This window comes from Amblyomma mixtum, chromosome 3 (genome assembly GCF_055824585.1).
Source record: "Amblyomma mixtum isolate Tamu chromosome 3, ASM5582458v1, whole genome shotgun sequence".
In the NCBI taxonomy this organism is placed as follows: domain Eukaryota; kingdom Metazoa; phylum Arthropoda; class Arachnida; order Ixodida; family Ixodidae; genus Amblyomma; species Amblyomma mixtum.
The window spans coordinates 23,027,336-23,041,091 of record NC_143014.1 but is presented as its reverse complement, the minus strand read 5'-3'; the positions used below and the strand labels follow the sequence as shown (position 1 = coordinate 23,041,091).

The 13,756-nt window shown below is 46.0% G+C and overlaps 1 protein-coding gene across 3 annotated transcripts in view; it reads left to right on the top strand.

The window, feature by feature from the left end:
* LOC149349428 (nitric oxide-associated protein 1) overlaps positions 1-13,756 on the top strand; it is a 59,647-nt gene that overhangs the window by 21,947 nt on the left and 23,944 nt on the right. For 2 of the 3 annotated variants that reach the window (XM_089578365.1, XM_089578366.1), the window contains exon 5: positions 3,354-3,588. In XM_089578365.1, coding sequence (XP_089434491.1) covers positions 3,354-3,588 — 235 coding nt within the window. Of the gene's footprint in view, positions 1-3,353; positions 3,589-11,122; positions 12,963-13,756 lie in introns of those variants that run through there. The other variant, XM_089578367.1, reaches the window with a different exon arrangement.

The window sequence follows — 13,756 nt, the reverse complement described above, 5'->3', positions numbered from 1 at the left end:
GCCAGCTAGTGGACAAGGAGGTTGGCTTCTTAAGAGGAAGAGCGAATGGGTTTGATTTGAATTTTTACTGCTTTTCGGGGCACACATGGCTCTAATATTTTGTGCAGGTTATCTTCAATACCTCATCTAGCAACGAGGCTTGTTAGTCTAGAATGTCCAAACCTCTGATCAGCGGCCCTTTAAGGAGGCAAAGGCTTTGTAAGTGTGGGTTGAATATACACACTAGTGTAGATATAAATGTGCTTCATTTATTGAAAGAATGCAGATCAGGGGCATATGTTCTCTTTGAAGAGCAAAGAGAGTGATATATATATCGATGGAAAAATTTGGGAAGAGCATGCCAAGTGCTGTGCCCTAGTCTCTTCTGTTACCACCACCTGCCCAAATTTGTGTTCATTTGTGCAACTGAAAGGGCATAGCAAGGAATATGCCTGCATAATGCTGTGCTTCTACTGCTGTGGTGCACATTTTGTGAGTACTAGTGCATTTCGTTTGTTTAATTTGATGCTATGGTGTTACTGGTGTGCCACTTATTGCAGGCGTTGCCAGCTCACTGATTTATGGAACCTTTTTTCGTATGTTGTCAAGACATTGCTGATTGTTGTTGTTGTTGAACTTGTTGAATTTCAGTATAACATGCACCGCACAGCCTTTGTCAAAAGTATTCACCCCACTGCACCTGTGTTTGGAGTGGGCATGGTGCCGAGCATTGGCACTCCGGTCAACCAAGCACACCTGCTCTGGGGTATATAGGGTGAGGGCAATAGCTTCTCTTCCTTTTGGTGGATGAAAAAAGCTCAGTTGTGCTTGCTGCAGAAAAGGAAGTGCAACACTTGCGCTACCTCTTCATTCCCGACATCTCTGTGCTGGGCCACTTGCTGGGATGAAAGGTGCAGCATCGCTCTCACTGTGCACTTCAAAAGAGCTGCGCTCAAAAATTGCACTTCTAGCCAACAAATGTGTTGAACTCCGAGCTCCATGTCAGTGTCTCTTTCTTTCATGGCAGCAACTACTGTATCTCAAAGGATTAGAGGCACCAAATGTTAAAGGTACTGAAGGCTTCCTGCGTATACAAGGCAAGCATTGATGGCAAGAATTAAAGGAGTATTGACACCTAATTTTGGTGCCATGTTGCTGTACAATGATGCGGAAGACATATGCATGAATCACCATGTGGTTTTCGCCTACGACCGCTTAATAATTTGTAATCGAATTTTTCTGTTATGCTGTTTCAGTTTTGGTTTCAACAGCCAAGTGATGGTTGTGACGTCAAAGTGTGGTTATACATCACGTGAGGCATGGAAAAAGTGCGGTATAATCTCTGCTTCATCGTTTTAATTGACTACAGTGCTGAAGCCAGCCTTCCTCAAGAGCCGGATGACCATGAATGTCGAAGCAGCGATTATATAGCAGTTTTTTTTTCATGCCTCATGTGTCCTATAACCACACTTTGATGTAACGGTCATCATTCAGCTGTTGAAACCGAAACCGAAACAGCACGAGAAATAAATTCGATTGTATAAATTATTTAGCGGTCGTAGGAGAATCCCACATGGTAACTCATGTAAAATAATGCCCTACGCATCTTTGCAAAAAAGAAAGCACGCACCCAAAAGTTAGGTGTATGTACACCTTTAAGCATATTTCATGTAGATTTTGACATATGCATGGCTGAGCTTGATTGATATTTAGAACCTATTTTTGGTGATTTCACCACAATGCATGAAATTGGGTTCAGAAATAGTGATGCTTGTAGGTGGTTATGATGTATGGATTGAGTAACCTTGCATAAGATAGTGTTTTTTCTTGGTTTTCTGTCTGGGCCAAGCCAGCCTGCTCTTTCACATTCATCGAGCAGAAATGTGTTGCAATGTTGTTCTATGGCATATGGCAGCTTGACAAGGTGCTTTTCAGCATGATTGAAACATTACACAAGGAAAAATTTGGTTACTGCTGCCGCAGGTCTTTATTTTGATAACACCTTTTTCAGTGATCTCTTGTTAGGGCCATTTTTTTTCGTTGCTCTCCTTGGTAATTGGTGGCACTTTCTTACTGAAACTGGACAAGGCATTTCAGGTTTGTCAGCTTCTGGGTGCTGCCGCAATACAGTAAAGCCTCGCTAATATAACCACCCATTAGTTTGGAAATCCAGATAATTTGGGTTGCTCGCATGGTTTTGGCCAACTCTCATGTAAGTCTGTGGCATCGGCCTGCTCATTAATTCGGAGGCTGCTGGGCACACTGATTAACTCTTTCCCTACTGTGCCTATTCAAATCGTTCAGAATGAACGATTGGGCAAAATGGCCCATTCTTAATGATCAGGGCTGCCTGTGGACAAGTAATCCTATCCAGTATGTTGCAAATCAACTGCATTTCTATGTCGGATTCGGTTTTTTTGTCACCCATATGACTGGATACTTTTAAGCTTCCCACAGCTGTTAGCGTGGAGCGATCACGGCTGGCATAGCATCCATCCTCTTCGCGCACCGACCCTGCGCAGCGGTGGCAGTGTTCTCGTGAGCATCAACACTTAATTGTGTCGATGCCAGCGACAGCTGTGTGCGAAAAGCTGACGTCCATTCATCTGACTTCAGTTTGGACAGGGATGCGTGCTCCACCCAGCCTGGACTGCTGACAGGTGCCTGTCTATAACTTTCGTTTTCACCGATGTTGAGGAGATGTACCACTATCCGAACCTCTCTGAAGGTACCGGACATGTTCTGAACATGTCCGGTACATGAAGGTACCGGACATGTTCGGACATGTTCAGTGCTACCAACAGTGTAGCGGATCAAGTTTTCTCCAAGGCAGCCTGGGGTTGACCTTGGCACTGCACTGCTGAGTAGTCCAAAGCGCTTAGTAAGGTCCTCTTTCGACGAAAAAGCCACTCTTTGTTTTCCTGTCTTCTCCTCTCTCTCTTTCTCCCACTGTGTGTGTGCGCGTGTGCACTCACCCACCTCGACCCACGCAGCACTGGAATGAAAAAGCGATGGCAAAATCAAGTTTGAAGCTGCAGTGAGAAGCAGTCACTGTAAAAGTGAAATGTAAAACTAATGCTGCCAACACAGATTTGTCGCATCTCATCGTATGATCCTGTCAATTTTTTTTCCACCAAATAAATTTATGATGCTGATGTACAAGGTTTTTGTCAGCTTTGTGGGGCCATTAGATTTTGCAGTGTTCACATAATTTTGACATTTTTCAAGGCCCTGGGACTCTAAATTGAGGAGGTTTTACTGGATGTACATAGTAGGTTTTTAATGAACTGATACAGGCCTTTAGCAGCAACAATTTCTTGATGAGTGGATCAGATTGCACAGCGATTGCTTTTTGCGTTTTTGTTTGTGTGCAGAGGTCTCAGTCCGTGCTTGTGACGGTGTTTGCATCGGAGCTCCTGCCTGTCCATGTTTTGGACACACCTGACGTGGATCGTTTTCGGGCCGCTCACCTTGGCACCGAGATGTTGGGGGTACCTTGTGGCACAGCTGAGCGACTGGCACAGCTGCCTCCCCTTGAGAGCCGTGACTTCACTCTTGAGGGCCAAGGCTTGGAGCGGAGCTGCGCTGACCTTGTCCTCTCCTCGGTTGGTAAGTGCAGCATGTATTCCGATGTGAGGAATTGGGTTATTAATGATGTTATGCAGCCCAGTCCACATAGCAACTTGTAAAAGAGACGTTGACTTTTCAAAAGTAAGGCATGGACAGGTTTCAGTTGCTAGCAGTCAAAAGAGGGTTAACTTGCTTATGAAGAAACTATGATGGGACTCTTGAGCAAATCTTAGATAACATGTTCCTGCCCATGGCAAACTCATCTCTGCATGCATTAGAAGGGCTAGGAAAAGAAAATAATAGTGCCCTCCCGACATCTGTACAAAAACTATTGGGAAACAGTGTTACTAAAAATAAAGTGTCCAAGCTCATGCTAGCCGCTGCGGTTACTCACTGGTTATGGTACTTGGCTGCTGACCCGAAAGACACGGGTTCGATCCCGGCTGCGGCGGTCACATTTCGGCACGTTAAAGAACCCCAGGTGGTTCAAATTTCGAGAGCCTTCCACTACGGCGTCCCTCATAGCCTGAGTCGCTTCGGGACGTTAAACCGCATGAAACCAAAACCATCCGAGCTCATGCCAGCAGGTATAACAGGCTCCCCTGCATCTGTAGATTTGGTGGCAAAGAAAAAGAAATAAAAGTCATTCTGTCCTGCCTGCGCCAGTAAAAGCATGTTCATTCAAATTTTTGTGAGGATGCTGAATAGTCGATGGGCAAAAATTCGGACCCCTGATTATTCGGGCTTTTTCGCGGCACCACGACATGGCCTACAGAGCCAATGGATAATGGCACCTGAAATTTTGGACGCATCGCAACCGACTGCTTGATTTTTCAGACCTCGTTCGCACTCGCTGCCAATACCCAAGTCGAAAAGACACGGGCAGAGAAAGAAGCGCGTGTCCTGTCGCTTCTTTTTTTGTTCGTGTCTTTTTGCGCTAGTTACCATGTCGGAATCCACAAGTCAACTAGCCCAATTAAGAGCAATACCCTAGGCGCCATATAATGTGTACAGTGGAACCTTGTTCATTAAAACTGGAAGGGACTGTGAAAACTTGATTTACAAAACGAAATTCAAGCATTGTGCTCGTGTGGTTTCAAATTCGAACCATTCTTGGACGTTGTCCGCCGAACAAACATGAATAATAATGAAAGTTCACGGAACTCTTTTACACTGAGTCTTTCGTCCCGAATACGGAAAGAGGTAGCAGCAACGTGCTTGGGAGACGTACGGCTTCACAGAGGCAGTAAGCGCAGAAGAAATTTATGCATTTCATAGCGATGAGCACAGCCACAGCAAAGCTCACCGTAACCCTGGCTTTTGTATCGTAAAACCGTCAAATGGCATTTTAATGAGACGAGATGCCTTACATTATATGGAAACCACTGCTGAGTACATATACCACCGGTTATGATGCCGATTTTGGCTTTAGTCGCTAGGCCTAATTACAAAATCAAACGACAATGAAGCGTTTGGTTTGGCTGTTTGTGTATTCATATTCCGTGCCCTTCATACTGCGGACGTAGCATATTCCTGCTATGGTGAGTTCACTTTCGCGTCTAGACTTTGCCCCAACCTGCGCATTCGCCGGCAACATGCCGAAGGCAGTACAGTTATCGGACCCCAAGCTTGTGAGAACGATCGCTGTCCGTTGCCTGTGTGCACAACGCACAGTTGTGAGGAGCTACAGAATGTGCACAGAACTACTGACTATGTACTTCTTCTGGCGTATTGGCAGTAAGTTCAAGGTATTTTGTCGATGGAATTTGATTTTTCGGATGTTTTTGCGGTCCCTAGAGGATCCGAAAAATCGGTCATCGTCTGTAAATACTACATAACCAAAGTTTGAATAAAACTGCGGTAGAAAAGGCCTTGAAGGGTGGGTGCCAGGATGGGCAGTTATTCTCGTCATATGTAGTGATGAGTTCTTCGCCATTATCACCAGCTACAGACTGAGAATTTTCAATTGTTACGCCACTACAGGCATGCTCTGACAGGAATGGTATATTGCTATGTAAAGTCACTAGGCCCTGTAATGTATGGGACACCAAGGCCTGAGTGCGGCTATTGGGGATTTTTTTGTTCAATCATTTGTTTCTTGTCATAGTCGATACTGCGAGGCAAGGATTAGAAGAAAAAAGGGATTTTGGCATCTTGTTTCAAAATGCAACTTGTGCTTAAGTGCACATTGTACAGGAGAGCAAAGAAGCATTGAAAGGTAGCCGTGACTTGGAAGGTTGGTGCTCGTTGTCCTGGCAAAATGGGGTGGCAACAGCCTTCTAACTAGTGACACATAGAAAAGAAATGTGATATTTTGAAGAATATTAATTTTTTTGTATTCCTTAACCCCAGTTGCCCTGTTTGTCATTTAGGTCGCCGCGGTGGCTCAGCGGTTATGGCACTCAGCATGCTGACCCGAAAGACGCGGGTTCGATCCCGGCCGCGGCGGCCGAATTTCGACGGAGGCGAAATTCTAGAGGCCCGTGTGCTGTGCGATGTCAGTGCACGTTAAAGAACCCCAGGGGGTCGAAATTTCCGGAGCCCTTCACTACGGCGTCCCTCATAGGCTGAGTCACTTTGGGGCATTAAACCCCCATAAACCAAACCAAAGCAGTGGGATATAGAACAATGTATTTACACAAATGCCATACAGGGCTGCAGTTGAGAAGTTAAATTTACTTGTATTCTTCTCTCATGCTATTTTGGTTTCGGTTTCATCAACTGAACGATGGCTGTGACATGTAGTTGGTGTTTAGGCCACGTGGGGCACTATAAAAACCGAAATATAATTGTTATGTAGTTTTAGTTCACTACAACACTTAAGCCAGCCTGCTTCAAGATTTGGAATGACAGAAAACGATGTATCTGCAGTTGTATAGCCATTTTTTTCATGGCTCACGTGACCTAAACACCAACTATACGCCACAGCCATCGTTCTGCTTATGAAACCATAACTGAAACAGCATCAAGAAGAAATTCAATTACAAATTATTTAGCAGTCGTAGGCGAGCATCACGGGGTGATCTAAATTCACTAATGTCTAAGGCAGGGGTTCTCAAACTGGGTTCCGCGGAACACAGGGGTTCCGCGGGCTGTCTTCTTGTGTTCCGCGAGAACCCTCACCGTCCATGACCCGGCAGCTGATATGAGACTGGCTATGAGTGCTACTGAGCCACGCTTTGACTTGCTCTTAAAAGGGAAGCAGTACCACCCATCACATTAGTATTTGTATTATAATCTGTGCAATAAACATTTAACTTTTCCAACTCTCTCTTTGCAAAAATGCACTCGACAACATTGCCGGCAAGTGAAAGCGGGGGGGGGGGGGGGGGGTGTTCCCTGGAACTTATTGAAGGCTTTTGGGGTTCCTCCAAGCAAAAAAGTTTGAGAACCCCTGGTCTAAGGCATCATTTGAAAGAGTTTAATACGCAAGCAAAAATTTCATGTCTGAACTCCTTTATAAATTTTGAACTACAACCAAATATTTTGTTGAGAAAAATGCTTCCCTGAAGCTCCATTCATGTGATCGCCAACTAGCCCAATTTTTTTCAAAAGAATTGGTGGTGGTCGCTTTTGCCATCTAGAATATTTCACATGGAATGACCCATGATTGAAACTTTATCTTAAATCCTTGTTGATCTGTAATACATATTCCTAAGTAGTCTTTTTTATTGTACCCTAATCATGGCATGAACAAATGACAAGGCAGTGTACATGTTGAGCAAGGCTGTGATTCTTGATTAACAGAATCGCCACTAACTTGATCCCATGCAGAATGAAAGCCAGCGGTTAGCACTCAGGCATGTTGGTATGTCACTCCTTTTCTCCGGAGCCCAAGTGCCAACTGTCTTTCTTACAGCGTGTGGATGGGCCAGAATGGAAAAACAAGTAGATCTGCATAAACAGTGCATGCCATTAATTGATGTATGTGTTAAAAGCTGTCACAAACAACTTGATACGACACACCCGCAAACAGAAATGCAGACCACGGGGTACCCTCCCCGCCTCTAGTATTTTATGTTTTCGCATGCATGCCGGTCTAGCTTTCCTTGAGATAGTCAGTCACTAAGCATCGTCGGTATTGGCGTAAAAGATGAGCTCAGCGGAAGGAACGCCAGGGGCATTTGCGCAAATCATTTATGCGTCGCTTAGCTGAAAGTGCACTGCACTAACTACTAAAACTTTACAAACTTCGCCACACTAATGATTCCCTATCGCTCCCGGCGCTCGTCTATATAGTGTTGGAGTTCTGCTATCGAGCACGAGAATGCGGGGCTGATTCTCGGCTTCAAAGGCAGTATTTGGGACGGAGGCGAAATGCGAAGTGCCCTTGAGGTTTCTGTTCATATCAAAAACCTATTGCCGCACTTTAACAAGCACACATACATTCTGCGGCACCGAACGAACCCATAGTACCTGCATGAAGGCCGCTGCAGTTCGGTGACTAGACAAGCCTCCGTTGTGTGGCGCCATTTGTCCGCTTTGAAGAGACGCACAAGCAGTGGTGAAGAAAGTCTGGTCGCGCCGCCGAGCACACTGCCGGCACCTGAATATATTCTTACACGGTGCATATACTCGGCGGGCATTTACTCACATTGAAACACCCATGACTTCAACGGAACAGAAGTGTTAGTTAAATTAAATGGGAATTTGGAGACCAGTGTGTGTTGGGTCGGCTGCCAATGCGAGCTGTCCAGTGAAGAAATGGGGCTGGTCGCCCAGCAACTCTCTGGACGCTGGGTTTTTGTGCAAAATATGTTTCATTTCATTTATGTTTTTCATTTATTTCGTCCTTAAAGGCCCGAGGGCATTACATAAGGAGGGGGTTACAAATTGTTTTGTGTGAACGCACTCATGATGAAAACATAGACAATAAAAGAAACGCTGCAACTGCAAACACTAAAAATAAAGATAAAAAGTATCAAGTGGTTATATAAAAAAAACAAGAGAAGCCAAGAAAGCACAGAAAAATACAAGAAAAACTCAGGGAAAATACAGAAATAGGGTGCAATGATGCTACGTGAGTGTTGGCTCTGTGGCCTCACAAAAAAAAAGGGGGGGGGGGCCTTGGAGGTAACTGTTGCTTGAAAATGGTGACGAGCGGAAGCAGTCACTTCTGCTTGGTGGAAAAATTGACTTGTAGCGAATCATGTGTGAAAAAGCACATCGCACTAATCATGGCACAGAAGAACGTCCCAGCAATTCTGGTTCAAGTTCACAGTCACATACCAATTAGACAGATGCGAAGGCCGCACATGAAGAAACGGAACACAGAAGCAGCTAATATATGCATGTTTACACACTTTGTGAATTCCACGCCCATGATTGAAATACCGTATAAACGCGTGTAAGGGCCGCACCCGTGTATGGGCCGCACCCCGTTTTCCCAAAGGAAATCTTAAAAAAAAAAATAAATCCGTGTAAGGGCCGCGCCCGAACTTTCCATGACTCAGGTGGGAATAGCCTTCTAAATGCACGCGCCGTGGCCTCCGCGATCGGCTCCGGCTGTGGACAACGGTGCGCTCGATCGCGGAGCGCTTGATCGCGGAGGCCAAGCACGTGCACAAGAGCTTCCGAAAACCGTCCATGGATGGCGCCCGAGGCCGCAGCCATCATCATCGGCAATTTTTTCTCCCCCGCGCCTTCCCGTTATCTTTCCTTCCTCCATGCGTTATCTACATCGGCATCTTTCTTTCCTTCCTCCATGCGTTATCTACATCGGCATCAATATCGCCAGCTCCAGACTTTTATGGCGTGTTAGCGCGTTCACCGTAGTTGTGGCTTTCGCGTGCTGCCGCCGGGTACTGTAGTTTTAGCACGATGGGCAAGCACCTTATCAGTTACACGGCTGGGAGTTAGCTCTCGAATGCGGCAAGCGTGCGGCGGACAGGGAACTGGACGTGGCCGAGAAGTGCGTCCGATGATCGTGCAATCAAAAGGGTGCATTGAGAAAAACAAGCTGCAAAAAGCGCGCTTTCCGAGGCGAGCCGTGCGAGTTTCCTGAACTGGAAGAAGAGCTGCTCTGCTATGTGATGGAAATGCGGAACAACGGCTATGCGTTGACAGCGGACATGCTGCGCGGCTTCTTTGGGATGAGCGTGCACCAGAGCACAGCACCAGCTCAGAGTCGAAATACTCCGTGAGTGACGACTGAACGTAGAATAAATGCCGCTCATTCCCTGAATGGTGTGTTTTTGCTTTAAAAAAAAAATTTTTTTTCGTACGTCGCGTGTATGGGCCGCACCCCGAAAATTGGCCCCCGAATCTGGAAAAAAAAGTGCGGCCCTTACACGCGTTTATACGGTATACGCCCTTTTACAGCTACACAGAAAAGTTGGTGAATTCATGACTGCAACTGCATTAAAGTGCAGACGTGGGCCAGGTAGGGTACGCGCGCATCGAGGCCTTAAGGTACTTCGATGCATGAGATTGTGATTCTATCCTGCGGGTAGAATTGCATAATCTCGCAGGGAAATACCTAATGCTGAAACAGGGCATTGCCGCCCTTTCTCCCATTTCCAGGGTGCTTTTTTTTTTTTTGCCGTGAATACCTTCACGTTAACGTTTGGTTTACTAAAGAAAATGGCAGTTTTATTCTTGTAGAAGAGGTTGACTGAGTTACGACGCGCAGCTCTAACGGCTATAAAAATGGTCTACAGAAGTTGCTTCTACACCTACACCTCCATCCCTCCTAATTCCGCAGCAATGGCCGAGAGACATCCCTCCTTTGTAATAAAGCTTTCATTCATTCATTCATTCATCCTAAACAGTGAGCCACGCGTGTGATGAACGGTAACAGGGCGCGTACACAGCTTATGTTCATAATGTCTACATAGTTTTGCAGTGAACGCTCGCATGCAGTGCAGAACAGTGATAGGACACATGTGTGGGAATGGTCTACGATAGTGTTTTGCTTCTATGAGTGTGTGTATAAATGTAGAGTTGTACATAGGCTGGAAGCTCATCAAGTGGAAGTTCCCACTTTTCTTCAAGCCCTCCTCTTCCTCTTGTACTTTTTCTTTTTCCCTTAAGGAAGAAATAAAAACACATTGATTGAAATAATGTCTCTCCACTGTCCTTTCTTGCTGTCCCTCGTACCGTTGTTTCACCTGCCCGTCTTATAGCTTATTTCTTTTATTTTTGCCGACTGGAGATCAGGTGTTTAAACTAATTTTAGCCAAAGAGTGCCATGGCAAATGGTATTCTCTTTCTACACTAGGTGGGGTCAAACACCCATTTTACAGGCATTTCCATTCAGAAAAGCCCAGCACCAGGTCAGGAGACGCTTGTACCCACTCTGTCACCGGAGGATACCAGTGGCACCAGGCCCTGCACCTCCCGTATGTGAGGTGGATGCTCAAACCGCTAGGCGGCTACTGAGTTAATAAGATAGTTTCCACAGCTGGCACCTGTCATTTCCTTCCCTTTTGTATTGTTTTGAATAATGTACCACCGCCACCATTTTGTATCACCGTATAAAAAAAAAATGATTGCGTCGCAGTCAGATTGGCTAATGGGTCTCTCTTCCGGGAAGCATGAGTTGTAGTTTTTTTTTTTGTTCTCCTGTGTGCAGGCTGGCTGAGCCTTACCTTTGGCCTCGGCGAGCAGGTGACAGTGCGCGCGTGGAGCCCCTCCGGCCGGGGCCTGCACTGCCGTGTGCCAGCACTGCTGCCTGCTGCCGTCAAGCTGCGTGGTCCCCGCATACGCGGCACACCTGCCTATGCCAACCGCCGGTGCTCCGCCGTGCTGGCCTGACCGTCCCTTGTTAGTCATCAAGGAGTAGAGCACAGACTCTGTTGCCTCATTAGAAGGGGAATTGATTGAAAATTTGTCTGGTTTTTTTGGCCGGTCGTCAAGTGGCCAATGGCGTAGGATGCCGTGGCATGGTCACTCCAACATTATTGTCCGCATGCTACTCGAGCTATCACAGCTGCTGGAACAAGCTGACATTAATGCGTTTTTTGAGAAGCTGCAGGTGAATCACTGGTGTGGACCTTTGTGCTTGCCGAATTGTTTCTTCAACTGCACAGAGTGTATACAGCGGGCAGTTTGCTTTGTGCACAACAGGTGGCACTGCTAGAACCAACACCATAGACCATAGGGTGCCTCGATGGCAAGTGCCGCTCTCAGGGTGAGGACACCGCTCCCAACGGCAGCATGTTGGGACCCACTCTCCCGTTCGGCTGCATTGAACGCAATGCGGAGGGAGGCTGTTTCGAAGAGAAAACTGGCACTGTCCATTAAATTCCGCAAATTGGGTGTTCTGCCTAGACAGGGTAGTAGCAGAGATTGTTTAAACAGCGAGTTAGAGTTAGGTACACGAAGGTATATCGTCTTTCATAGCTAATCTGCCGAGAAACTCGGCGTCTTGTGAACGGTCGTTGCATTCTCACAACGGGCATTGCATATTCTGCTGCAATCTGTTGACCTGGATGCTCTACATTTCGATTACTTTTCCAACAATCACGATCGCTTATATTGAGCTGCAGTTGCATCTTTGCCAAAGACTTCCGTTCAGGCAGTTTCTCGTTCGCCATTAAATCAAGTGCGAGAAGTTACCTTTGACAGCTGCTGATTTCAGTAACTATGAGGATACGCAGTTGTAGTTGTGCGCTATATTTCTGCCCCCGCAAAATTTGTTCTGTAATGCAATCGTTTCGCATGCCTTACCTCGCATACTTTAGATTTGTCTGTCGGTTTCCATTTTTCTTGTTGACCTGCGATTACCACTTTTCTGCGCACGCTGTCCCAGGCAAAGTGAAATAGCCATTGTCCTTTCCTACCCAAGCATCCTTGACAGACTACCGACGTGTGGCCGACATTCCGAAAATGGCTTTCGATAACAAAAGCATCTGAAATCGCGAATGTAATTCTCTTTCGACTGCTAAAATTCATTGCCCACTAGTTAACTAAAGAAAATAAATTGCAGCACTTTAACACCGTTTAGGGAGACAAAATGAATAAAATGATTCCCACTTTTTTCTGCGCGCATTGTCGCAAGCAAAGTGAAATAGTTGCTGTCCTTTCCTACCCAAGCAACCTTGACAGACTACGGACGTGTGCGTGACATTGCAAAAATGGTTGGCAGCCGACTACATCAGCTAGTAAAACACGGCAGTTGGTTGGCCCGGCGTTGGCTGCCAGCCATGTTGGCGTCTGTGTAGTCTTCTTACTCCATCCTTCGTCTTGTTCGCGCTGTACCCCCCACGATGAATTTCTCGCACGTTTACGTAAACGCTGTTATTATGGTCGCTTATGGTTAGGTAATCAATACTCAGTTATGCACGGGCTTTGCAGGCAGGATAGCCTGCGTGGAAATGCGCCTGCATAATTCATGCACTTCGCAAGCTGACAGCGCTGTATGCAAAAAGCACTTGGCGAAAGGAACTAAACCATGGTTGTTGGACTTTTTATTTCACTTCTCTTAGTTCCCTTGGAGAGGGAGCCGCACCTCAGCCCACGTAAAGCTGCCCCTCCCTCTCAGGGTTTTCTGTATAGTTGGTGCTAGCACCTTCTATCGTCGCTTACCACACCGCCAAGCCAAGGTCTCAGGGAAGGGAGGGGAATCCGTGCGGCGGGGCTTGGCCGCGTTTGTCTTCAAGTGCATTCGAAGGAGACCTCTCCGGTCTCTTTCTTCAGCACTCTTGCCGAAAATGGTTCGCTGTAATCACAGCGGCATTCCAGTAGCCAACGCAGAAAACAACATGGGAGGAAGATGACGCAAAAAACATACAGACAGGTGCGGATGAGGATATGCACTACAATACAACTTACACACCTATACTTTAGGCAATTAACTACCACGGCCGTCAGCTGTAAAGGGTGTCCCATTTGTGATAACAGTGAATGGTTAATGAGTGAAACTGTGCGAACAAGTTGTACTGGTTGAAGAACATAATTGCTGTATTAATAGTGAGAAAAATCCTGGGAGGTATGTAATGCTTGCAATATATTTGTAATTTTGTTTTATAGTTATTTGATCAACATCACATATAAAACACAGAAATATTGTAACACTTGAAAGAAACTAATGTTTAATATGCAGCGGTGTCAGCGAGGACAAAACTACTAATTTGAAGAGTGAATTGGAATGCGAAGTGAAATAGTTGTGCCCAGACTTGCGCAACTCGGCTGAAATTAATGGGGGTACTAAATTACATAACCAAACGAACTGGTCATGACTTCAAAATTCGAGAATACCAGACTA